General features: G+C 44.4%; 3 protein-coding genes and 1 non-coding gene across 5 annotated transcripts; 1 reads left to right on the top strand and 3 right to left on the bottom strand.

Moving 5' to 3' along the window:
* Window positions 1–9,790: 9,790 nt before the first annotated feature.
* On the top strand, window positions 9,791–16,655 carry LOC109749741 (pyruvate kinase 1, cytosolic). The gene is made up of 16 exons (XM_020308698.4): window positions 9,791–10,061; window positions 10,519–10,615; window positions 10,738–10,835; window positions 12,301–12,456; window positions 12,743–12,820; window positions 12,899–13,030; window positions 13,900–13,980; window positions 14,311–14,379; window positions 14,470–14,559; window positions 14,910–15,054; window positions 15,129–15,217; window positions 15,422–15,517; window positions 15,596–15,663; window positions 15,757–15,856; window positions 15,954–16,010; window positions 16,200–16,655. The coding sequence occupies exons 1-16, from the start codon at window positions 9,990–9,992 to the stop codon at window positions 16,362–16,364; spliced, it is 1,593 nt and encodes a 530-aa protein (XP_020164287.1). The 5' UTR covers window positions 9,791–9,989; the 3' UTR covers window positions 16,365–16,655.
* Window positions 16,557–17,817, bottom strand: LOC109749743 (NAD(P)H-quinone oxidoreductase subunit T, chloroplastic). The gene is made up of 2 exons (XM_020308699.4): window positions 17,235–17,817; window positions 16,557–17,144 (listed from the first exon to the last, which is right to left on the bottom strand). Exons 1-2 carry the CDS (start codon window positions 17,675–17,677, stop codon window positions 16,724–16,726), a joined length of 864 nt encoding a protein of 287 aa, XP_020164288.2. The 5' UTR covers window positions 17,678–17,817; the 3' UTR covers window positions 16,557–16,723.
* A 613-nt stretch (window positions 17,818–18,430) lies between these two features.
* Window positions 18,431–18,503, bottom strand: TRNAA-UGC (transfer RNA alanine (anticodon UGC)). The gene has a single exon. It is a non-coding gene; the product is annotated as a tRNA-Ala (tRNA).
* Window positions 18,504–24,168: 5,665 nt separating this feature from the next.
* LOC109749738 (TPD1 protein homolog 1B) lies at window positions 24,169–25,089 on the bottom strand. 2 transcript variants are annotated; one of them, XM_020308696.3, is made up of 2 exons: window positions 24,872–25,089; window positions 24,169–24,786 (listed from the first exon to the last, which is right to left on the bottom strand). In XM_020308696.3, exons 1-2 carry the CDS (start codon window positions 24,957–24,959, stop codon window positions 24,350–24,352), a joined length of 525 nt encoding a protein of 174 aa, XP_020164285.1. In that variant the 5' UTR covers window positions 24,960–25,089; the 3' UTR covers window positions 24,169–24,349. The 2 variants fall into 2 exon arrangements, with proteins under 2 accessions (XP_020164285.1, XP_040242670.1); XM_040386736.3 differs by having other exon boundaries at window positions 24,169–24,780; window positions 24,872–25,065.
* Between the last annotated feature and the right edge of the window lie 1,616 nt (window positions 25,090–26,705).

Here is a 26,705-nt window from a genome sequence, read left to right on the forward strand (position 1 = left end):
ACAAGGACTTTGATGCAGATTTGGTGGCTCAATTCTATGCTACTGTCCATCTTGGAACTGATGAAGAAAGGACTCTGACCTGGATGACAAATGGCAAGTTGCTTTCTGTCAAGTGGAAGGCCTTCATGGAGTTACTTGAGGTGGAAGATCACGGGCTTGAGACTCCTGTCGGCTTTCGCCCTCACCGCAATGCCAACTCCACTCACAAGCAAGCCCTTTGGCCCTACTGCACTGTGAAGGTTAATCTTGTGACTAAGAAGGAAACCTATGAGCTGTCTACCTTTCTGGACATCCTTCATCTTGTCTTTCGAGAGACCCTCTTCCCTCGCATCGGGAATCTGGATATGGTCCACTCCTATCTCGTGGATATGCTTCTCTTCTGCCAGCACGAGAAGGAAGCAAACACTGGCGAGTCCCTGGACATTTCTCATGTTATGTGGTCTGAACTTCTTACTGCTGTTTCTGAGCGCAAGTGCCCGATCTATGGTCCGTTCATCATGCTGCTCATTGAGAAGGCCTGGGCACGTGTCTATCCCAAGGTTATGCTGGAAACTCGAGAATTGGTTTCTCATGAGATCAAGCGTCTAAGGAAGAAGGACAATTGGGGCACCCCAGCTCCTAAATCTGGGGGTCCATCTACTGCTGCTGACATGGAGAACGAGGATGGGGCTGAGGCCGATGATGACGATGAGGACTATGAGCCTTCTGGGACAGATCCCTCTTGGGCAAAGAAGCTCAAGCGCAAGATGAAGAAGCTCTTCTACATGGAGTCTCATGGTCAGTACATGACTCATGTGGCTGAGAAGAAGGCCAGGGGGCGTCACAAGGAGCTCATGCGTCAGCTGGGTGCGACCGTTGTCAGTGGGTCTGAGGGCCAGATCACTGAGGAAGAGGAGTGGATTCAGCAGCACTGTCCGTGGACCGATTCCGACACCGAGCAGTTTTCGACTGAGGATGGCAGTGTAGATGACCCTGCCAGGATGTGATGAGAGAGCTCCTCAGTTTGCTTTCACCTGGAGCCATAGCGTCGCTCTTTGCCCTTTTGGTGTCTCGATGCCAAAGGGGGAGAGAGCTTAGGGATTTGTGCTTTGTGGTGTCGTCGTTTCTCGTCGTTTCTTTGTAGTGTCGTTGTGTTTTCTCGCCATTTGCTTTGTTTGGTTTTGTGCCAGTGAGACCTAAGTTCCAGACATATGGTGTAAGACATGTGCTACCTTATCTTTATCTATGTCTTTCTAGTACTTTGGTATCTTATGAGTTGCTTGTTTATCCTGTTATATTACCTGCTCTCATGTATTCTATGCTTAGGTTGTTGGACTATAAAATATAGGGGGAGTGTTGATCCGAATGTGTGTGTCTTACATTCCAAAGGCACTACTAACTAGGTGCACACATTCAGGGGGAGCCCGTCTATATTTTGTAGTTCTAAGTATCTTTACTTTCATGATATATCCTTGTGCAAATCCCTGGTTGTCATCAATTCACCAAAAAAGGGGGAGATTGTTAAGGCATATCTCTCTAGATGTAGTTTTGGTGATTGATGACAACATGTTTGTGGACTAATCGTGTGCTTTGAGCATTTCAGAGATTCATCCTTTGGCACGAGACGATTTCTTTCCCCTCGGAGTGTCATTCAAGACGGTGTAGCTCTTTCCATTCTATTTTGGTGGACTAGTTCCGTAGGAGTCACCGTACTATCAAGAGGCGGTCTGCTTTGGTTAGGCTAGGGTGGAATCAACACGTACACATCCTTTTCACACCCTCTGAGCCTTTCCGCTTCAATGGAGAGCTCTTTCCCCTTTCTTTGGGCTTTGTCTGGTCCCAGCGGTAGTACCGCTTAGGGGTCACAGGCGACAGTACCGCTCCGCAGCGGTAGTACCACTGGTGGGTCCTCAGCCGTAGTACCATGCGGTACCAGGCCCCTACCGCGTCAATTCGAGGGGGTCGATTCTCGTGTCGGATTGTGCGGTACTATGCAGCGGCAGTAGAGCGGTAGTGCCGCTCATGAGCGGTAGTACCGCCCTACCACCGCGGCAGTATCGCTCGGGTCCCTCTCTCTCCTGCCCTCCAAACTGCCGGCAGTACCGCCTGGCGGAGCGGTACGTAGTGCCGTTGCCTCCTGCGGTAGTACCGCCCTCTGTGGGGCTGTTTTGGGGGGTAACGGTTGGATTGTTCCCCCCACTATATAAGGAGGTCCTCTTCCCCAAAGTTGACTTACCTCTTCCCCAAAAAGCTCCATTGTTGCTCCAAGCTCCATTTTCACCCGATCTCTCTCCCTAGCCAATCAAACTTGTTGATTTGCTCGGGATTGGTTGAGAAGGCCCCGATCTACACTTCCACCAAGAGAAATTTGATTCCCCCCACTAATCCCTAGCGGATCTTGTTACTCTTGGGTGTTTGAGCACCCTAGCGGTTGAGGTCACCGTGGAGCCATAGTCCATTGTGGTGAAGCTTCGTGGTGTCGTTGGGAGCCTCCAATTAAGTTGTGGAGATTGCCCCAACCTTGTTTGTAAAGGTCCGGTCGCCGCCTTCAAGGGCACCAATAGTGGAATCACGGCATCTCGCATTGTGTGAGGGCGTGAGGAGAATACGGTGGCCCTAGTGGCTTCTTGGGGAGCATTGTGCCTCCACACCGCTCCAACGGAGACGTACTTCCCCTCAAAAGGAAGGAACTTCGGTAACACATCCTCGTCTTCACCGGCTCCACTCTTGGTTATCTCGTCCCTTTACTTTCGCAAGCTTACTTGTGCTAAATCCCTTGCTTGCTTGTGTGCTTGTTGTCATTGCATCATATAGGCTGCTCACTTAGTTGCATATCTAGACAACCTACTTTGATGCAAAGTTTAAATTGGTAAAGAAAAGCTAAAAATTGTTAGTTGCCTATTCACCCCCCTCTAGTCAACTATATCGATCCTTTCAACCTTCAACAAGGACCGGGCGTAGTCACACTCGATTCAACTAAAGTTGGAGAAACAGACACCCACTAGCCACCTGTGTGCGAAGCACGGCAGTAGAACCAGTCTCATGAACGCGGTCATGTAATGTAGGTCTGGGCCGCTTCATCCAACAATACCGCCGAATCAAAGTATGACATGCTGGTAAGCAGTATGACTATTATCGCCCACAACTCTATGTGTTCTACTCGTGCATATAACATCTACGCATAGACCTAGCTCGGATGCCACTGTTGGGGAACGTAGTATTTCAAAAAATTTGCCTACGATCACGCAAGATCTATCTAGGAGAAGCATAGCAAGGAGCGGGGAGAGTGTGTCCACGTACCCTCGTAGACCGAAAGCGGAAGCGTTTAGTAACGCAGTTGATGTAGTCGAACATCTTCGCGATCCAACCGATCAAGTACCGAACGCATGGCACCTCCGCGATCTGCACAAGTTCAGCTCGGTGACGTCCCTCAAACTCTAGATCTAGCTGAGGCCGAGGGAGAGTTCCATCAGCACGACAGCATGGTGACGACGATGATGAAGTTACCGGCGTAGGGCTTCGTCTAAGCACTACGACAATATGACCGAGGTGGAAAACGTGGAGGGGGGCACCGCACACGGCTAAAGATCTACTTGTGTGTCTATGGGGTGCCCCCCTTCCCATATACAAAGGAGGGAGGGAGGAGGCCGGCCGGCCCTAGAGGGCGCGCCCAAGGGGGGGAGTCCTACTCCAAGTAGGAATCGCCCCCCCTTTCCTAGTCCAAGTAGGAGAAGAAGGAAGGAGAGGGAGAGGGAGAGGGAAAGAGGGGCCGCGCCCCCTCCCCTAGTCCTATTCGGGCTCCCCTTGGGGGGGGGGGCGTCACCTCCTGGCCACTGACCTCTCTCTCCCCTAAGGCCCAATAAGGCCCATTACTTCCCCGGGGGGTTCCGGTAACCCCTCCGGCACTCCAGTTTTATCCGAAACTCTCCGGAACACTTCCGGTGTCCGAATAACATGGTCCAATATATCAATCTTTATGTCTCGACCATTTCGAGACTCCTCGTCATGTCTGTGATCTCATCCAGGACTCCGCACAACCTTCGGTACATCAAATCACATAAACTCATAATACCAATCGTCATTGAACGTTAAGCGTGCGGACCCTACGGGTTCGAGAACTATGTATACATGACCGGGACACTTCTCCGGTCAATAACCAATAACAGAACCTGGATGCCCATATTGGTTCCTACATAGTCTATGAAGATCTTTATCGGTCAAACCGCATAACAACATACGTTGTTCCCTTTGACATCGGTATGTTACTTGCCCGAGATTCGATCGTCGGTATCATCATACCTAGTTAAATCTCGTTACCGGCAAGTCTCTTTACTCGTTCCGTAATGCATCATCCCGCAACTAACTCATTAGTCACATTGCTTGCAAGGCTTATAGTGATGTGCATTACCGAGAGGGCCCAGAGATACCTCTCCGACAATCGGAGTGACAAATCCTAATCTCGATCTATGCCAACTCAACAAACACCATCGGAGACACCTGTAGAGCATCTTTATAATCACCCAGTTGCGTTGTGACGTTTGATAGCACACTAAGTGTTCCTCTGGTATTCGGGAGTTGCATAATCTCATAGTCATAGGAACATGTATAGGTCTTGAAGAAAGCAATAGCAATAAACTAAACGATCATAGTGCTAAGCTAGCGGATGGGTCTTGACCATCACATCATTTTCTAATGATGTGATCCCGTTCATCAAATGACAACACATGTCTATGGCTAGGAAACTTAACCATCTTTGATTAACGAGCTAGTCTTGTAGAGGCATACTAGGGACACTCTGTTTGTCTATCTATTCACACATGTACTAAGTTTCCGGTTAATACAATTCTAGCATGAATAATAAACATTTATCATGATATAAGGAAATATAAATAACAACTTTATTATTGCCTCTAGGGCATATTTCCTTCAGATCGGGGGCTGATACGTCTCCAACGTATCTATAATTTATGAAGTATTCATGCCATGTTTATAAAAAATTTATATGGTTTTGGTATGATTTGCATGGAACTAACCCGGACTAACGCTATTTTCACCAGAACTACCGTGGTGTTGTTTTTTGTGCAGAAATGAAAGTTCTCCAAATGAGCTGAAAGTTTTTGACGTTTTTTTTGGAACAAAATAGACCCCCGAAGCTTCGTGGGAGGGCCAGAAGAGCCACGAGGAGGGCACAACCCACCAGGGCGCGCCTGGTGGGCCTGTCTTTCCCCAGTGGGTTGTGCTCACCTCGAGGCCCATCTTAGCGTGAAACCAACGCCAAAAAATCATATATATGGAGAAACCATCAAGGGTTAACCTAGATCATAAGTTCCGCCGCCGCAAGGCTCTGTAGCCACCGAAAACCAATCTAGACCCCGTTTCGGCACCCTGCCGGAGGGGGAATCATCACCGGTGGCCATCTTCATCATCCCGGCGGCCACCACGATGAAGAGGGAGTAGTCCACCCTCAGGGCTGAGGTTTGTACCAGTAGCTATGTGTTTAATCTCTCTCTCTCTCTCGTGTTCTTGAGATGTCACGATCTTGATGTATCGCGGGCTTTGTTAATATAGTCGGATCATATGGTGTTTTCCCCTCTCTATCTTGTTGTGATGAATTGAGTTTTTCCCTTTGAGATTTCATTGTTATCGGATTGAATACTTTTATGGATTTGAGAGCACTTGATATATGTCTTGCAATTGAATACTCGTGGTGACAATGGGGTATCGTATTGATTCACTTGATATATGTTTTGGCACTCAACTCGCGGATTCCCGAGGTGACATTGGGGTAATCTATGCATAGGGGTTGATGCACGTTCTTGTCTTTGTTTCTCTGGTAGAAATCTTGGGGCACTCTTTGAAGTTCTTTGTGTTGGATTGAGTATTATGAATATGAATTTGCTTTGGTGTTATTTTAGTACAAACTCTAGGATAGATCGAACGGAAAGAATAACTTTGTGTTATTTTAGTACAAACTCTTGAATAGATCGAACGGAAAGAATAGCTTAATATTTTCAAGAAGTCTCAAGCATCTAAGCTTGGGGATGCCCCGGTAGGCATCCCATCTTTCTTCATCAACAATTATCGATTAGTATCGGTTGATCCTAAGTTTTTGCTTCTTCACATGATGTGAGCTATCCTTGGAATGTCATTTTATTTTGTTTTGCCTGTTGTTTTAATAAAGTACTTAGATCTGAAAGTTTTTAAATAAAATAGAGTCCTCAAATAGTTGCCAGGGAGGCTAGGTAAGCATCAGTCACATCCAGTCAACGAAGCTCTTTTCTATGGAATTGCTCTAGTGCTTCACTTATATCTTTTTGAGCATGGTGTGCTTTAGTATTTTTGAAGAAATTCTCTCTTGCTTCACTTAAATTAATTTGAGAGGAAGAAATATTATGCTCATGATCTTCACTTATATTTGTTTGAGCTTATCAAAAGCAACACATGAAATTTAGTTCCAAAGTGATAGATATCCAAAAAGGATACAATAAAAACTTTCATGAAGATCATTGGACAAAATAAACTTGATTTCTAGTAATAGTTTAGAGACATGATGATGTGATATGTGGGTAATGTTGATGAGTAATTATGCTTTAGTAAGAATATTGGTGTTAAGGTTTGTGATTCCCTATGCAAGCATGAAAGTCAATAGTTATGCAATGAAATTACATCCTACTTGTGGCGCATTATTCGGTGTTAATTATGCTCAATGCTCGCTTATGAGATTATTCGTTTCTTGGTTGGTCGCTTCTCAATCTTTTGCTAGCCTTCATTTTGCACTAAGTATGATCACTACTTGTGCATCCAAAATCATTTAAACCAGTTTTGCCACATGAGTCCACTATACCTACCTATATGCGGTATTATTTTGCCATTTTAAGCAAATTTGTATGTGTCATCTCTAATTTTCAAAATAAATTTCTCTTTTGTGTGCTCGTACCGCTCGCGAGGCGGTGAGGGGTGGCCAATATTTTCCATGCTAGATGTGTTATTCTCACGATGTGTGTTTATTCACTTGTCATTGCACGAGAGTAAGGCAAAGGTATTAGTGATGCCCAGTCCCGAAATGAAAAATGAATTTACTTTATGTTGTCAAATAATAAATTCCTTGAAAAGTGTTGGTATGGAGGGCACCCGTGGATACGGTTAGCCATGGAAAGTGAAAGTATGGTGGAAAAAAGAATAAACTTTATTTTCTGTTTGGGAACCGCCTATGATATATCTAGCATGGAAAGTGTTGGGAGCTCTAAGTCGTTTTCGTTGGTGGGAAAAGTATGCCTCTCAAAATGTTTTTTGTCTCTCAATTTTCGCTTTGAGCTCTGGCACCTCTACAAATCCATACTCCCCTCTGCGAAGGGCCTTTCTTTTACTTCATGCAATTTTTATTTTTAATTTGAGTCTCCATCTTCTCTTATAAAGCATCAACTAGGAGGCACTATGATCATACTTGAGCATTGGGTGTAGCTAATATGCGAGTGTGTTTTATGAATGGATCAATGATTGAGCACGATGGGTTAGGGATAACTTATTTTAGCATTGCTATTTTGAAAGACACGGTTACTTGTTGGTATGCTTGAGTATTAAAGTCATCATGTCAAAACTAGATTATTGCTTTGAACCATATAAAAGTTCAAATGTCCATGCTACAAAAGAAAAGAGTTTATGATGAATATGATAGGTAGCATTCCACAACAAAAATTCCATTTTCAATTGCTACTTTATCATGATAAGTTTTATGAGAAAGAGTTGCTGTTATGATGCTAGGAAAAGTGATTGAAATTATTATTGATCAAACTTATGCACTTTGCTAGCATTCACACTTCATAAATTATTTCTTTTATCCTTTACCTACTCGGGGACGAGTAGGAATTAATCTTGGGGATGCTGATACGTCTCCAACGTATCTATAATTTATGAAGTATTCATGCCATGTTTACAACAATTTTATATGGTTTTGGTATGATTTGCATGAAACTAACCCGGACTGACGCTGTTTTCAGCAGAACTACCGTGGTGTTTTTTTTTGCAGAAATGAAAGTTCTCCAAATGAGCTGAAATTTTTTGACGATTTTTTTTGGAACAAAAGAGACCCCCGAAGCTTCGTGGGAGGGCCAGAAGAGCCACGAGGAGGGCACAACCCACCAGGGCGCGCCTGGTGGGTCTGGCTTGCCCCGGTGGGTTGTGCTCACCTTGAGGCCCATCTTAGCGTGGAACCAACGCCAAAAAAGTCATATAAATAGAGAAACCATCAAGGGTTAACCTAGATCAGAAGTTCCGCCGCCGCAAGGCTCTGTAGCCACCGAAAACCAATCTAGACCCCATTCCGTCACCCTGCCGGAGGGAGGAATCATCACCGGTGGCCATCTTCATCATCCCGGCGGCCACCACGATAAAGAGGGAGTAGTCCACCCTCAGGGCTGAGGGTTTGTACCAGTAGCTATGTGTTTAATCTCTCTCCCTCTCTCTCTCTCTCTCTCTCGTGTTTTTGAGATGTCACGATCTTGATGTATCGCGAGCTTTGTTAATATAGTTGGATCATATGGTGTTTTCCCCTCTCTATCTTGTTGTGATGAATTGAGTTTTTCCCTTTGAGATTTCGTTATTATCGAATTGAATACTTTTATGGATTTGAGAGCACTTGATATATGTCTTGCAATTGAATACTCGTGGTGACAATGGGGTATCGTATTGATTCACTTGATATATGTTTTGGCACTCAACTCGCGAATTCCCGAGGTGACATTGGGGTAATCTATGCATAGGGATTGATGCATGTTCTTGTCTTTGTTTCTCCGGTAGAAATCTTGGGGCACTCTTTGAAGTTTTTTGTGTTAGATTGAGTATTATGAATATGAATTTGCTTTGGTGTTATTTCAGTACGAACTCTAGGATAGATCAAACGGAAAAAATAGCTTTGTGTTATTTTAGTACAAACTCTTGAATAGATCGAACGGAAAGAATAGCTTTGAGGTGGTTTCGTAACGTACAAACAATTTATTCTTATATTCTCCTCTAGATAGAAACTTTGGAATGATTCTTCATCGCACTTTGAGGTATGGTTATATGATCCAATTATATTAGCATTGTTGAGAGATTGCACTAGTGAAAATGCGGACCCTAGGCCTCATTTTCAAGCATTGCAATACCTTTTTGTGCCCGTTTACTATTTGCTACCTTGCTGTTTTAATTTATTCAGATTATAAAAATATATTTGTACCATCCATATTACACTTTTATCACCATCTCTTCGCCGAACTAGTGCACCTATACAATTTGCCATTTGTATTGGGTGTGTTGGGGACACAAAAGATTTCTTGTATTTGGTTGCAGGGTCGTTTGAGAGAGACCATCTTCATCCTACACCTCTCACGGATTCATAAATCTTAAGTCATCCACTTAGGGAAAATTGCTACTGCCCTACAAAACCCTGCGCTTAGAGGTCCAACACATGTCTACAAGAATAAAATTGCGTAGTAGACATCAGGGGCGAGCCGCCGCCTATGGAGGGGGTGGATTGGGCGCGAGCCGCCGCCGAGGGCTCGGTACAGAGAAGCCCCACGGTTGCACGAGATCGATCCAATTAATTCTTTCCTCGAACGAAACGCTACGATACAGTATTAGTGTATGATACCGACTATAATACTAGCATTACGACCAGCCATATATGATACTCTTCATTACAACCAGCCTGACCAACCCGGTCTCGGCACGGCAGGCCCTTCCGCGAGGGTCCCACCCTTGTCATCGACGCCACATTTTGTCGCTTCAAACCGTCAAAGAGATGTTTTATTAAACAAAGCGAGATCGAAATGCCACGTCTGCTGTTCTTTTTTCCTTTCTTTCTCCCCACGCCTCGCTCTCGATCTCCTCTCCTCCCCTCGCGGCCCCGCCTCGTCTTCCTCTCGCTTTGCCCGCTCGGAGCTAGACTCGATCGCATCGTGTCACATCCGAGGGAGGCAAAACCCTAGGCAGATCCCTCCCAGGCCTACCGCGACCTTCCGCCCCCGGAGGAGATGCAGGGCGGCAACCACATGCTCCTCGAGGAGCCCGTCCGCCTCGCCTCCGTCCTCGCCCCCGCCAAGCCCGTAAGCGCCTCCCCCCTCCACCATTTCTCCCATCCTCTCTCCACCGATCTCGAACTCTGCGTATCCGTGGTGCTTGTGGGTGGATTCGGGCTTCTTCCTCTGGATGTGGTTCACGATGTATGTGTGCGTGTGTTTGGTTGTCTCGATCCGATTTGGTGCGCAGAGAGGCGGGGGCGAACGGGCGTGGCGGAAATACCGGTGATCCGTTTCGTCAGAATGTAAATGACCCGTGTCTCCAACGGGAGCGATCGTGCGGGATTGGGGATTTGTTTTTGTTTTTTTTACTGTTGCGTGCGACCAAAATGTGCTGTCATGATTTTGTGAAGGTCGTCTGATTTTCTAATTGCAAATCGAATCCTCTATTGGCAAGTGGGAGGCAACGAAATGGAGACAGTTTTGGTTTCGTTTTCAGGATGTTGGATTGCGACCCTTATACATTGCCTGCGTTCTTTTGCAGAAAGTTTTCCCATCCCTCACTAAGATTGTTGGGACGCTTGGGCCCAACTCGCACTCAGTCGAAGTGATTGAAGAATGCCTCACTGCTGGGATGTCAGGTTTAACGACCGTTTCCTTTTAAACAGCTGGATTTAGTGCAATGGGCCAGTCATGATTTTTCTGCTTTTGTTATGATGATAATAATTATCATAATGATCTGTGTATGTTTTCATTTTTGCAGTTGCGCGGTTTGATTTCTCTTGGAAGGATGCTACTTATCATCAGGAGACCCTTGACAATCTGAGGAAAGCCGCACAGAATGTGAAGAAGTTATGTCCTGTAAGTTGATTTAATGAATTATCTGTAAATGTTGATATGTATCTTTTGATACGCAAGTTATTCTTGGAGATTGAGAACTGGGAAATAAAAATTGTCGCAACCTTCAGTTATTTGCTTCCTCATAAAGGAAAAAAGAAAAGAAAATATCCTTTGTGATCAGCTGATCACCTGCGTTACTGTATGATAGTAGAGCAACTGAGCAAGTATTGATTCGGTGGTTCATGGATTGAATTTGGATCTGCAGATCTGTAGTCTGAATCTTGTTGATTATTCACGTCACTTACCGGTCGTGCTCACGAAGTCTGAGCAGTAGCCAGTGATATAGTTTTGACAATATGGGTTACATATTTATTTTGATGCTATATCAATGTAGACATACAAGTCCAGAGTTTAAAATGAAAAGCCGGTTACAAGGTCGAGTTCTTTATAATTGCTATAAGGTAATGGGCCAGTCGAGTAACCTAGTGAATACCCTATGTATGAGTCATGCTTCACACTTTTATTGTTTTTGTAGGACTTATTATGGTTTGTTTGTTTTGATTCACTTTTGCCGTAATAGTGTTTCTGATGATAGTAACAATGCTCCGCTTTAAAACGGTGTCGTTGACGAAGGCTACTGCATCCAGATTCCATAACATTGTTTTATGACCTGTTGCTCTTCCATCACCCTGGTTGGCGCTGGGTCTGCAACAATGTTTTCCTGATAAGAGACAGTGCGGCTCATGAATGTGTTTTTATTTGTTTCAATTATGTTTTTAGCAGTAAGCATTGAACATTTGGGGAATGTTTTAGTAATGGGCATGTGCGCATATGTTAATTCTTTCTACATGCACAACACGTCTTCTATCGGTACGTGCGGTCACCTCAACATTATGTTGGTTTGTGTGGTAACTTTTATCCTCCAGTCTGTACTTTAATTTTCCATGCTTAGTTATTTCATGATGCTGCATATGTAAACTTTGCAGAACTTTTTTCTAACATATGGACCATACTCTAAATCTGCATCTTCCCAAGTTCCACATTTCAGTTCCGTGTGCATATTTGCTTTGTTATATGAAAAGCCTTCACTTACGAAAAATGGTTTATTGGGGAAATGCTAAACCTAGCTAGCTTTTCCACCTTGAGATATATACTGTTAAATATATGCATTCAGATATGTACGGTATTTGGAGATGCCTTTATATTTCGGTATTTGCTCATTGGTCAAATATATTCCTTCAGTTAACTTTAAATGTATCTTCAGTACCTGTGACTTGAGGCAGCAACCGTCTGCTCGCATGTTGCCATTGTTCAATATTTTGTCATAGTTAAAATTTAGAAACTTATTTATGTTCATACCATTTCAGTATCTTATTTTGGCTTGTCTTTGTACATTGTCTTCATATAAGCTTCTATGGTGATGCTCTTAAGATTGATGCTAAGAGTCATATGATGTCAGCATCTAATTTCATCTGAATATTCATAGATAATGCTGGATACAGTGGGTCCAGAAATTCAGGTTCACAATTCAACTGGTGGAGCAATCGAGTTGATAGGGGGGAATCATGTCACAATAACACCAGATCTTTCTAAAGCTCCTTCGGCTGATATCCTACCAATTAAATTTGGCGATCTTGCAAAAGTAAGTGAATAATAAAATTAATAATCAGGATATGAAGTATTATAATGCATTATTTGAATTATGTTTATCTCCATGCATTTATAGGTCGCTAGGTTCCTTTTGCTCTGTGCAACCACCACTTACATGTTGGCATTAAAGTAAAATTAATAGATTTTATGCAACAAACAAAATCTATTTGACTTCTCTATTGTGCTGGTGAAAGTACTTGGTTGTAAAATTTCTGCTATTTCTGAAATTCACAATTTGGAATTGCATATTTGACTTTGTTCTCATTCCTTGAGTTCAGGTTGTGAAGAAGGGTGATACTCTTTTCATTGGTCAATATCTTTTCACAGGAAGTGAAACAACATCTCTATGGCTTGAAGTACGTGAATTCTTAGATTCTCCTCATATATGTGACATTTTCAAATATTGACATGTCCTTATATACTATAATCTACAGGTTACGGAGACTTCTGGTGCAGAAGTGATTTGTTACGTGAAGAACACAGCTACACTGTCGGGGCCCATTTTCACTCTACATGTTTCACAAGTACATATCAGTATGCCCACTTTGAGTGAATATGATAAACAGGTAATGTGCACTACTTCTGAGTTTCTGTACAACACTACTCAGATATACACTCTCATAAATCTATCGCTATGTTTTCCTGTACAAAATATTTCGACTAGCTACTTTTTGTAGTAATATAAGGTCCCCAACTATGTTTTGTGTTTGTTTTTCTCTGTTAGAGTTTTTTTCTTACCAATATTTAATGGTATAAAGGTATGACTTGTTCAGTGGAAGAGACCACTCATGAGTCACGCGTTACAAGTTAAAACGCTGCACAAACCAAACAATCTGTTCTGATCCCATGTTGGATAAAATAGTAAATACAATGGCAACTTGCTTCTTTCTGGCTATTGTTGATCTTTAGTTGCGGTTGAGGATTTGTTAAATAACGTTCTTTGGAAGTTCAACTTGCTTCCTCTTTTGTCTCTTTTACTTGCCGTCCTTGAATGTGTGCAATCAGCACTCTAAAACTTTGACAACCAATGTCCACACAAATATTTAGACACATCACAAAAACTCAATGCCATCATTTTTTAATCATATTTTGATAAAATAGAACAAGTGTTAAAAGGTACTCCCTCTGTTCACTATTATAAGATATTCTAACTTTGTTCTAAATCGGATGTATGTAGACATGTTTAAGTGTGTTTGTTAACTCATTTCAATCCGTATGTAGTCCATATTAAAATATCCAAAACATCTTATAATTGTGAACGGAGTGAGTATCTATTAGTCTGTTGGAGGCTCTGTCCAAATCCAAAACAAGTAAAAGAAAATAGAGGAAATAGTTTATTTCAAGATTGCTTGCACGTAAAATACATATTTGTCGATGCTGTTTTATAAGTTCACATCTTCCAGGTCATCCTAAGCACTTTTTTTTCCTACAACAGGTCATATCAACATGGGGGCTGCAAAACAGTGTTGACATTATATCGCTTTCCCATACCCGCTCTTCTGAGGATGTCAGGGAGGTGAGTTTTCTTTTCTGAATCGTCCACTCTTGCACCTGAATCATACATATAGTTATTCACACACCTGCTTCTTGATGATTTCCTTTCCATGGTTTCTGTAATAGCTTGTTTAGAGGCTTTTCATGCTCTTATGTGCACTCAACAGAAATTAGATTCTTAGAAGCTTAGTGATGCAAATTGCCAGTCAATTGAGTAGATGGGATTTCATGAATGAGCTCTTGTATGTATCTACAGTTTAGACTTCAAATATGAATCAATTGCCAGTCAATTGAATAGAAGCTTAGTTAGCTGGGGGAACACTGCTGATCCTCAAATATATTTTTTGTGCAGCTTAGAGCCTTTTTAAAATCTCATGATCTTCAAGACACACAGATATATGCGAAGGTTGAAAATGCTGAGGTAACAATCGTTTTTATGATGATACTGTTCTGTTTGTTTTACTATTATATTATGATTAATTTCATCGTGCAGTATTTTATTTCTTTCTAGGGTTTGGAACATTTTGATGAAATTCTCCAAGAGGCGGATGGTATCATCATATCGCGAGGAGACCTGGGAATTGACCTCCCACCAGAGAGAGTAAATTTTGGTCTTCCTCAAAATACCCAATTTTTGCACCTTGTAAACCCTAAGTGTTCTCAGATATGTGTCTAATCATTTCCACTCACGGTGGTGTGTTGCCTTGAAATGATAGTACTAGTTATCATTTTTGACACTATGATGCTATTACATTTTGGGACGGAGGGAGTAGTACAGAAATGTCTGTACAAGAATATCTTTGTTCTTATGGTGCAAAAGTTACCATTTATGTTCTTATCAGTTTAAAGTTAAAACTAACTGATCTAGCTGTTTTAGGCAGCAGATACTTTAATATCAGTGGATTCCTTCATTGTTGCTTCATTTCATAACCTACAGTTTTGGCTCTTCAGGTGTTCATGTCCCAAAAGACTGGTATTCATAAATGCAACATGGCCGGCAAATCTGTGATCATTACTAGAGTTGTGGACAGCATGATTGACAATCTGCGCCCTACTCGCGCAGAAGCTACTGATGTTGCAAATGCTGTCCTAGATGGTCTGTAAACCTGCACTGTTCTTAGAACTGGTCATATTTGTAGGTACTTATTTCGTATACTGCTCTCATTGCAGGAACTGATGGCATTTTGCTCGGTGCGGAGACACTTCGAGGGCAGTATCCTGTTGACGCTGTGCGCACTGTGGGCAGAATATGTGCAGAAGTACGTTCCTACCTCATTCAATAATAACTTGTGAAATAATATTTTCTCAAATAAAGTACTCTCTAATTAATTGATGCAACTTTAGTGCAACTTTGCACTAAAGTTATACTAAAGCTGCGTCAATTATTTTGGATCAGAGGGAGTAATAATAATTGTAAACTCATCTAAATTGACTGGCTGATCAATGATAAACCATTCTTCTAGGCTGAGACCGTGTATAACCAGTCACTTCACTTCAAGAAAGTAGCGAGGCATGTAGGTGAACCAATGGCCCATGAAGAATCTGTGGCATCATCAGCGGTAAATACTTCTAAATCATTAAGCAGGACATATTCTATTGTTATAGATCTTTAATAGCGATCTTTTGTGTACACATAGGTTCGTTCTGCAATGAAAGTAAAAGCTGCTGCAATTGTTGTGTTCACCTTCTCGGGGAGAGCTGCTAGGTGCTCTATACTGCACAAGATCAGCACTTGATTAGACATGTTTCTGTCATGCAAATATGCTATCATCTTTACTTGATGCATCGTCTTCTGCAGGTTAATTGCTAAATACAGGGCCCCAATGCCAGTTTTAGCAGTTGTGTTCCCACGCGAGGGCTCTGATCCATCGAAGTGGCGTTCTTATGGCACGACACAGGTAAGTAACAGGCGTATCTATCTATCTATCTATCTATCTATCTGTATGTGTTTTTCTTTAAAGGAATCCGTAAACTTACACTTACTGACCGTTACAGGCGAGGCAATGTTTTTCTGTGAGAGGTGTCTACCCTTTGATGGGGAGTACTGACGAGGTATGTATGCACTTCTTACTTGGTGATACCAGGGCAAGTTCTGTTATTTCCAATGTTAAGCATATATGGTGGCTCCGGATGCTTTTTGTTTGAAGATCTACGGAGCAACTATCTGAGAGTTGCGTTGAACTTTCTTATTACAGCTATTAACTTTCTAAGTCCAAGCTTAATATTTTTGATCTCTAACAGGCTGAAACTGGTGGGCTCACCAAGGAAGAATACGGGATAAAACTTGCACTGAACTATGGCCGGTCAGTCGGCATAATAAAGCCATACGACAGGGTGATTATTTTTGAAAAGATCGGTGATTCTTCTGTTGTCAAGATCATCGAGTGCGACGATTCTGAAAGATGAATGACCCTTCTCAGGCAATAGTTTCAACTATACGCCTGAGATTGCCTCCTCTTTTTGTTCTCCATTCACTTTGACCAGAGATAAAAGAGTAGTATAGCACGACAAGGTTGTCCTGTTTAGCACCTTGGTATTTTAGATTTACATACTTGTTGCCCTAATAAAGTGAAGAGATCATTCACTCAAACATCCAAGTTTTGGACAAAATTATAGGATTGTTGAGATAATACCTATGAGTGATTCCTAGCTTGTATTTCATGTTACATCATATGCTATATGACATATTATCTGCTATTACCTTGCATATACTATACCATTCGTGTCTGTAGTCCAGTACTACTATACAGCATCTTTCTGTTCTATCAGTATTGCTCCTTGAAGAAGAGGGCGTAGATGATGCAGCAGATGCTGAAGATGATGATGCCGATGTCGAATGCGAGGGCTGTCATGGCCTGGTCGCTGAGCTCCATGTTCTTCCCGCCAAGGCGATCCACCGTGTCGGGCACGGGCTCGTAGTTCTGGAGGTCGAGCTCGTAGGGGTCCTCGAGGCGGGACCTGAGCTGCTGCAGCCGGCGGCTCTCGGCCTCCTGCGCCAGCGTCCAGTCATAGAAGCGGCGGCTCTCCTCCTTGCTCAGCACCTTGTACACCTCCCGGAGCCGGATGAACTTCTCCGACGCCGTCTTTAGCGGCAGCCTCGTCGTGTCTGGGTGGTACTCCTTGGACAGCCGCCGGTACGCCGCCTTGATCTCCTCCAAGTCCGCGCCAGGCGCTATTCCTAAGAACCTGGTTTATACCAGAGTAATCTTGGTGTAGTCAGTTTCAGGCAAGATGGACAAAGGGACGTAGGGTGAATTCTGTTAGACTGAGCTCAACTGGTAGTGTGACTCGGACGGGTTGTTGATGAGGTCGGCGAATCGTCGCCCCATCGGCTCGTCCTTGCGGCCGTCGCCTTCCTTCTTCGCCTTTCCTCCCACCCACCCTTCGTCCGGGTCAGACCAGTGTATCCTCGTGTCCACCGTCTTCTTCTTCCCCGGCCCTGCTGTCGACGACGCCGCCGCCGCTGTAGCCTCTGGGGATGGCTCGGCGTCCGCCGTGCTTGCCGCGACGACGAACCTTGCGCGGCGTTGGCTCCGTGCGTCGTGCCGATGGAGGAAGGCCGTCAAGGGGCTAGACGACGCTGTGGATGCCGCCATGAGGCGGCAGCCGTGCAGTACTTCCGAGGAATGAGCACAGGTAGAGGTTACGGAGGAGTTTTGAGGTGCGGTTGTGTTCATGCGAGTTGTGGCGGGGAGCGGATGAAGGGCACCACATCGCATTCGCAATGGTTCAGATACGACGGGCTTCGGGTGTCCTGCGCCACATGTTGACACTTTTTTTCCCCCGGTAACGAGAACCAGAGAAATAAACCATGGCCTTGTGAAAATGTTAATTTGTTTCAGTTTGATACGGACCAGATGATCATTGTGAGGCGTTCGTTATTTCTCTACTTATAAATCCACGTTGTTTTATCTGGGGATAGGGATGAACCGGCCTTCCCGCGAACGAGCATAGCTATACCCTGACCATGGAAAAGAACTGCTTACTGCAATATGGCAGCCGTAAATTGTTATATCTTGCTATCGTGTGGCCAAAATAATCTCCATTATATATAAAATACCGTAGAACGATTCTTCTACGGTTTCGGCTAAAAAAACCCTCCATTTCTCACCGCCACAAACGCTCGTGTTAGCTCGTCGTAGGGATGTCAACCGGGTCCTGTTTAATCCTGTTTAAAGTTCACTTATGATATGATAGTTCAAAAAGGTTTTTTGTTTGTTTGAGAAAAATGAACCCTCAAGCTAGCAAAAACTAACTAAATGGGATTGCGGACGTCATTTATTTGCCACTTACATCGCTAGATCGTCGTCCAGGAAATGGCAGTGAAGCTTTGCGTATGTGTTCTGTGGCTAATGTAGACTTCCAGAGGTGGTCTTTTTTGTTCTGATAAAAACATGGGCACAGCTTATATCAAGAAAAAGAAAGAGTACTCAAAAAGGAAAAATATGGGGACAAAGTGAAAACAAGAAATATGGAGATGCGGGGGATCGAACCCCGTGCCTCTCGCATGCAAAGCGAGCGCTCCACCATTTGAGCTACATCCCCATGTGTGCGTTTATCTTTGTTCCACATTGTTTTCACCATATCTACTTGCTTCCTTCTCATATACACTATAACAGCCCCGGCTACTGCATGCTGTATGTGTTACATTGCTACTCCCTCCGTAAAGAAATATAAGAGCATTTAAATCACTACTTTAGTAATCTAAATGCTTTTATATTTGTTTACAGAGGGAGTAGAAAATAAATCCTTTGGTCTCATCTGGGATTATGGATTGGGTGTTAGCAATTGGGAAGGTCAAGTTCATGCACTATTGTCTAATGGTGTAGCTCATGAGCTAGCTAAGCATAGTTTTTTTTAATAATTTATCTTGTATTTGGGACGATGATTCCCTAGTGGCTTATATGCTAGACTTGTGGACGATGTAAACGTTATTTAATAATCACTAAAGCTAGCCATGACATTGTTTTCCCTCAATTTTTTTACTCCAACTAAAGACCAAAGCTAATGAAAAAAGACAAATAATGTGACTTACATGCACCAAATTACAAAGCAAAGCTGTGAATGATTAGCAAAATCGAATGACATGATGGTCGCCCACTCACCTTGCCATGGTTGTGTTGCAAAGTAAATTCACTTGCATGGGAGAACATAATTTTACTAAATCATTTTGGCGGTTTGTTGATTTACGGTCATCCAACCAAGCATTGCGTGCAAGACAAGACTACAGGCTTATTCAATGAGAGTCCATGTGCTAGTGTTCTGAAGGCCAAACATTTTCCAAATGGTATATACTCTGGCCACGGCTTAATTTCCCGACGGTGTCTTCGTTGTTGCAGCAGGGTGTGGAGCATGGCCTAGCTCTACTAAAACATGTTATGGTTTCTGATAAAAAAACATGTTATGATTTGACGGATCCGATCAGGTTTCAAAAGTACAAAATTTGGCATGATAACCAGATGATGGATTGGTGAAATTTGAGTTTGCGTTCGTGTCTTCACTGGGTAAGCCAGTTGAAGACATAGGTGGGACCGGTGATGATTGGTTTATTCGGAGCATTTTTCTCCCACATGATGTTGGAGCTGTACTAAGGAATATACTACTTGGCATCCGGAGAAAACAGGGATATACTCCCTCCGTTCCAAAATATAAATCTTTCTAGAGATTTCAATAGGTGACTACATACGGAGCAAAATGAATGAATCAACACTCTAAAATATGTCTACATACATCCGTATGTTGTAGTTCATTTGAAATGTCTAAAAAGACTTATATTTCGGAACGAAGGAGTATTTCTTAGTGCATAGATAGAGCCTATAAGTTGGGAATGTGTGATCACATTAAACTTGTGAAGCAAGGCGAAGGGAGTCTATTTTCAGGAAAAGGGCGTAATTAAGATTTGGAATTTTATTTGGCAGGTGCTAGTCTTGCAAAAGGTTTTTGTCTTTGGGTGGAATCTAGCAGAGGTTGCGGTCGGAACACAAAACAATATATTGAAGACGAGAATGATTTTTGCTCTGTGTGGAAGGGAACTTGTAGATGGGCATCATGTAGTAATAATGAACTGTGCAAAATCGAGTATTTGACAAAAAAACTACCACATTAGGGGTTGCCGTCCCACAGAACTACCACATTCAAAAAAGTGACTGATAACTACCAAAAATTTCTAATTTCGTGACTAAAAACTACCACTTTTAAAAAATGGTCAGTTTAGATGATTTAAACACGTTTATGGCATGCGGGACCCACCCGTCAGGGCTGACGTGGTGGCAAAGTCAACTCTGTTTATTTTGACCGTTATGTTGACCGTTATTACAAGTGGGGCCCACCTGTCAGCATCACTCTTCTTTTTCCTCCTTTCTCTCTCTCTCTCTCTCTGGCATTTCTTCGAACACCTCGTGTGCACTCGCAAGGCACCTCCGCCGTCCTCAACCGCCTGCGCTCACCTCTCCCCATGCCTCGATCCCGTCTGGATCGGGAGAGCCCGAGCTGCCCAACCACTCCGGCGACCGCCTCTCCCCCTCGCATCACTCTGGCGAGGTCACCTCTGCCGGTGACCACGGCCACCGGCACGCACAAACCAACCTAGCTAGTACTCGCACGAACCTACAACGCACGCGCACGCTCAAGCATTGGCCACTAAATTCTTGATCAAAGAATTAAACGGCAACGCACGCGCACGCTCAAGCATCGGCCTTGGTCCGAGCTACCACATGAGCTCCTGGGGCTCTTCGTTGCCTACCTCCCGTCCTCCGCGCAGTTGCAGCCAGCGCGCGAGGCCACGACGCCGGATGCCGCCAAGCTCGCGCGCCTCGTCGAGGAGCTGCAAGAGCGAGAGTCCCGCCTGCGCACCGAGTTGCTCAAGCACAAAATCCTCAAGGAGACCATCATCGAGGAGCTGCGTCGGGTGGTGGCGCCGACGGCCTCGGAGGAAATTCCGTCAGCTTCGACGGCCGCTTCCACAACTCCAGCCGCCTTGGTTGCGCCGCCGTTCCTATCCCCAACCAACGCCAGTGATGTGCTGCGCCGGGGCGTCACCATGGAGGAGTTCGGAGCTCAAGCCCGGATGCACACAAGGTGTTCGAGGAAATGCCAGAGAGAGGAGGAGGAAGAAGAAGGGTCATGCTGACAGGTTGGCCCCACTTGTAATAACGGTCAATGTAACGGTCAAAATAAACAGAGTTGACTTTGCCGCCACGACAGCCCTGACGGGTGGGTCCCGCATGCCATACGTCTAAACTTACCATTTTTTAAAAGTGGTAGTTTTTAGTCACAAAATTAGAAAATTTTGGTAGTTATCAGTCACTTTTTTGAATGTGGTAGTTCTGTGGGACGGCAACCCCTAATGTGGTAGTTGTTTGTCAAATACTCGTGCAAAATCTGTGGCGCTTCATCATCACAACTAAGCAGTGGGTGCTCCCACCGAAAGAGACTCATGAAGACCCGGGCAGACTGGTTGTTGGTGCTGGGGTCTCGTGCAAGTGTACAATGTTAGTTGAAGCACAATTTCGGGAAGTATTATCTCCAGGGAGCCTTTGATTACGGGGTGCAACCAGTGGAAGATGGTAGCACAGGCTATTTTATTCAACCGGTTTGGATGACGGTCTCATAATAGGATAGGCGTCTAGTGTTCTACTCCTATTATCTTGCCAGTTGTGGCAATGAGTTTTCATTTTTATTTGCTCTGATTGTGAGATGTAATGGAGTTCAGACTTTGTTTTTACTCATACTTTTTAATAAGATGGCTGCATGCATTTTTCAGATGCAGAGGCTCGGGGTGAGCCTCCTTTTCCAAAAAAAAAAAAATTATCCCCAACTTCTATATCGCTCCAACGAAGAGCTTACACGAGTGTGTATGTGAGTGCTTCAATCACGCTATGTCACTACGCTCACATGAGTTGAATAGTAGACCATCTGCAAGACTTCTCAATTAGTTATGGAAGTGTTGAAAGTGTAGATTTGCTAGGGAGATTTAAAATGTGGTAATGTAATAGACCGGAAAGTTCAAAGTGCATCTCCATAATACCCTAGTTAGTTTTGATGATTTATGACAGAACCACTGAGAGGACTAAGGTTTCATTAAGCTATACAAGTATAGCATGTGCTCTTAATGCCTACCAGATTTGGCTACAAGTGAAGAGGTTTGTGATTCCCACAAACAACTTTTCTAGTCGTTGTCCTCATCAAGATCATCGTTTGTACTTTCTGGGTCTTCTGGTGAATTGAAGGTTCACGCCGAGTATCCACAGAACTGACCCTAAGACTAACTTATTCAAATTCACACCCTACCCAATCTTATTATGAATTTCACTAAGCCCCTGTACATCCGAAGATTTTCTCCCGGTACTATCGAACCACTTTATAGGATTGGGTTTGATATATTTTTTGATACGCCTCCCGAATTGGAGTCGAGTTCCACTATATTGCATAATGGAACACTAGTTCGAAATACAAACTAATCGTGAGCAAAAGCCCCGGAACAAAGAAGCAAAAGAAAGCTAGATAAACTAAGAAACAAATATAGAGAGACAGCATTATCAAGCAGTAACAACGCACAACATGTTGCAAAACAAACCATGATGAGTATTACAATGACATGCCCATAGGTATTATTATAAGCTGGCCCCTCTCGCCCCCGCGTCGCCCCGCAGGGGCGGCTCGGGCGGAACCCTAAACGCCGCCGCCGCCCCCTCTCCCGCTCGACCCTCTCCGCCGCCGCCCGAGGTACTCACCGGCGCCGCCACGTGGTACTGGTGAAGGTGGCGGCGGGGATCCAGGCGTCTCCTCCTCGGGCGGGGAGCCTCGGATCCATGGCGGCGGCCCTGGCTGGTGGCACGCGGCGCCGGCGTGGACAGGTGGGTCACTTCCCTGGCCATGTGGATGGCGGGGAGGTGGTGGGCTTCGGCTGCGGCGGCGGTTCTTCGCTGGATGTTGGTGGCAATGGTGATGTTCGTCCTCGACCCCGATCTACTCCGATCTGTAGCGGATCCGGCCCTTGGTGGCTTCGGTCACCGTTCTTGGGTGCTGGCCTTGCAGATTCGGTGGCTGGAAGGGTTCCGGGGGAATCTCTTGGCCGGCGTGGCGGCCACTCCGATGGCAGTGCCTTTGGGTGTTGCTTCCCTCGTTGGAGGCTTCGGAGAGGACCTCCTTCCTTCCACCCCTCCCAGGAGCTCAGGTGAAAACCTCAGACCCCTCTGTTCCAAGCAACGACGACACCACGGTGGTGTGCTCCTTTCTGAAGGCGTTGCTCGGGGGCTGCTCAAGCGGCGGTGGAAGTGGTAGGGGTTCGGTGTCGACACGCATTCTGGTCAGCTTCATCTTGGAGGCTGCGGCGACGTAGGCGACGCTCGTCTGGTGGAGTTACTGCTGATGGTCGAGGCATCGTCGGCAGTCTGCGCCATCAGGCTCGGGGTGCTCAGGGGAAAACCTCAGATCTGGGTCTTCCGGATCGGATGATGATGGCGTTCTATCGCTTTCCCTTCTGGGGGCATCGTTTTGGAGCAAGTGCTGGCTGGAGGGATGGTGGAGCGGTGCTTCATCTCACACATTGATGGCGGCGGAGATCGATGGCATGGCGCTGTGGAGACTCGGCGTCCGATGCGCGGAGATGGGCTCGCGCAGGAGGAGGTTGCTGTCTGGCGTCATGGTGACGTCGATGGCAGAGTGGCCAGACAAGGTAGAAGCCTCAATATGATCTGAAGACCTGTGAAAGATGGAGGCGACGACACATGAGTGCGTCTGACCGGATTGTGCCCTAGACCCGGTATGTGGCTCGGCTGGGGCTTCCGAATGAGTTTCGGCTTCCGGCTTTTGATGTTAGGCTTAGGTGAGTGGCTTGGGTAGTGGCCCAGCTAGCACCTCCTCATCATATTGGATAGGAGTAGCGGCATATGTTGCCAAGATGGTGGATTCAGGCACATTGTTGTAATACTTTGTACGGTCCTCGAGAATAATCAATAAAGTGGCCATATGCATCTCCCAGATGCAGAGGCCGGGGGTCATCCTCCTTTTCTAAAAAAAATAATGAGTATTACGATTGCATGCAGCTAGGAAAAGAGCAGACATGGAATGAATGATCAGATGGTCCGTAGACCACAATCAGTTCAACTAATTGTTATGCTGTAATAACTCCATGCTGACAAAATGGTGGCCCACATATGGTGCAATTGGATACCTCAAAGTAGAGATCTTAGCAATGGTGGCCCAAACATTTCATAGCAACGATAATTTTCATTGGACTCGGTTCAAATATTCCTCAGCGCCATTACATTGATAGATAACACAGTAGCTCCGAAAGTAAGATCCGACCACCAGCCGCCCGTCGAGATCTACTTGATTTTATTCATGACAAGAATAGATAGCTATATCCGTCACCGATACCCTAGCCATAGCTACTTACAGTCACAGGAGGCGGACGCGACTGTCATCGGGTACGGAAAGGAGTTGCCGTACTGGAACGACACGGGGAAGCTGGGCTCAATGGACTTGCCGTCGTTGACGAGGCAGTCGTTGATGCCGAGGCGGCGGAACTTGGCCGGGTCGATGACATCATTTGAGGCGAAGTCGCCGCATGCGACATGGACGTCGCACACGAGACATTCCATGCATGTGTTGGTGAACTCCACGCTGTAGGCCGGTATGCCGCCCGCCATGCTCGGCGCGTTGATCTGGTACACCTCCAGGAGATCCTTTGAGCACTCCTCCAGCTCCAACGGCTCCGCCGAGCGCCCTCCGCCGCCGCTCGATGACATGGAAGGTGCACTGACGCTGAGCATCTTGCGCATCTGATGCCGAGGCAGCTGCAGCTGCAGCGAGGAAGATGCTGATGCTAGCAAAAACAAGAAGCAAAACTAGTGAGCCAAAAGATGATGAATTAACATGCAGTTCTATATATACGTACGTAAGGTACATACCTTGACTGCCTTCATAGCAAGCCTGGAGCAGAAGCATGGTGACGACGACCACAACAGCAGCACTTGGACGCGTCTGAAAGCACGCCATGGCCGGCGGCCTTCGTGTTCTCACTCCTGAGCGACGTGAGCGTGGATGGCGTAGTTGGTTCTTCTCCTCTTCGGCCCTGCTAGCCTGACTTACCACTAGGCGTGCCTACTTATACTACCAGTGGCTTCTCCATCCAGACCTAAATTGTATCTCAGTGTATTTATACTATGATCAATAAATAAAATGTGTTCAGATTAAAAAAACTTAATACTACTAGTGGTGAAGTCCCACCCCTTCTTTTTTTAACCTGGTGAGTACCACACCACTAGTACTCGTAGCAAGTTCCCTTGCCAATTAAACGCCGGCACAGCTGGTACACGTCGAGCCGCAATTTAATTAGGGCCTCTCTGATTCGTGGACTTGTAAACCATAGGAATGAAGTGGCATGGCATCCTCGATTACTACAACAGGCCGGACTAGTTTGGTTGTTTGATCGTGGGAAGAAAAAAAATATAGGATTCTTCACATAGGGTTTTAGCCCTTAAACACACTTACTTCCTCTGTCCGGTGAAAAGTGTATATTTGAGTTTAAAATTTGTTCACAAAAGAGTGTATTTCTATCTTCGCAATGCACTTTAGAGTAAAAAAAAATATTTTTCTCTCATCACACGGTAATCAAGACCAATAACATTATACACATGGTCTTCTTAATTTCTATATGCACTTATAGTAGCTCATTGGGGGTTGGGTAATTAAAGATGAGAGAAATGATGACTTGCACCTTTTCAATCCATTTTTACTCCACTTTATAATTTGTCCTAAAATTTCTATATGTACACTTTTCACCGGACGGAGTAGGATAAAACACAATATTCTACTAGAGATGCTCTTAAACACACTCCATTAGCCCTTAGATATAGGATTTCTTCACATGAAGTTTTGTGGGAACAACTAGAGATGCTCTTGGCATGACATCTTCAAAAACTACAATATGATTTGTATGGTCGTTTGATTGCGTACGGGAAAACCGTAGAATTCTTCACATGTGGTTGTAGCGCTTAAACACACTTAGGATGAAACGTAGAATTCTACAAGAGATGCTCTTAAACACACTCCCTTAAACGTAAGATTCTTCACATGAGGTTTTTGAGGGAACAATTGGAGATGCTCTTAGACTATTAGCTGGCATCTGTTACTATTTTCTGTTACTAGTAATTCGATAGTGGGTAGTGTCACATGTATAATAACATAGAAGCCTTTACTTATTATTTTATAGTTATTTTCTTTTAAGAAAAGAGACATTTTTTGGTGAAAAGAATTATGTAACGATAACATATTAAATTACACACTCTAGACCGGTTTGTTAGTTGGGAGAACCAACTAAGCGCGACCAAGGTTATCCTTTAATTATGTAATTAATGCCTTGATCCCTTAAAATAGCCAACTACCATGCAAGTCTATCCTTCAATTGCGATGATTAAATTGCCTACACCCTCCGTACCGGTGCATTGTCACAGTGGGGAGTAACTTAGAGTAGTAACATGCATATGTTACCAGTCTATGTTACTACCTTCACAGTGGGTAGTAACGTATGTGTTGTGTCAATGCATCACTTCATTTAGACTCATCTTTTTTTGATATGTGTGATGTTACAGTAGCTAGCTATGTTACCACATGCCTCTCTTTTTTCATTAATTACATGCCACATCATCTATTTTGCCTAGATAAGTGTGATGTTACCACCTATATTACTCCCACTATGGGTAATCTTAGTCGTCTTAGGTTATGCACCGCGACCAAGACGGA

This window comes from Aegilops tauschii, chromosome 4, assembly GCF_002575655.3.
Source record: "Aegilops tauschii subsp. strangulata cultivar AL8/78 chromosome 4, Aet v6.0, whole genome shotgun sequence".
Classification (NCBI taxonomy): Eukaryota; Viridiplantae; Streptophyta; class Magnoliopsida; order Poales; family Poaceae; genus Aegilops; species Aegilops tauschii.

Excerpts from the sequence above, each read along its gene's own strand:
- LOC109749741 (XM_020308698.4), top strand. The coding sequence starts at position 9,990 with ATGCAGGGCGGCAACCACATGCTCCTCGAGGAGCCCGTCCGCCTCGCC. Across the intron at positions 12,457-12,742 it reads AATTTGGCGATCTTGCAAAA|GTTGTGAAGAAGGGTGATAC; the intron begins GTAAGTGAATAA and ends CCTTGAGTTCAG. Across the intron at positions 15,664-15,756 it reads TTCTCGGGGAGAGCTGCTAG|GTTAATTGCTAAATACAGGG; the intron begins GTGCTCTATACT and ends CGTCTTCTGCAG.
- LOC109749743 (XM_020308699.4), bottom strand. The coding sequence starts at position 17,677 with ATGCGATGTGGTGCCCTTCATCCGCTCCCCGCCACAACTCGCATGAAC. Across the intron at positions 17,145-17,234 it reads CCGTCCGAGTCACACTACCA|GTTCTTAGGAATAGCGCCTG; the intron begins GTTGAGCTCAGT and ends GGTATAAACCAG.
- LOC109749738 (XM_020308696.3), bottom strand. The coding sequence starts at position 24,959 with ATGGCGTGCTTTCAGACGCGTCCAAGTGCTGCTGTTGTGGTCGTCGTC. Across the intron at positions 24,787-24,871 it reads TTGCTATGAAGGCAGTCAAG|CATCAGCATCTTCCTCGCTG; the intron begins GTATGTACCTTA and ends TGTTTTTGCTAG.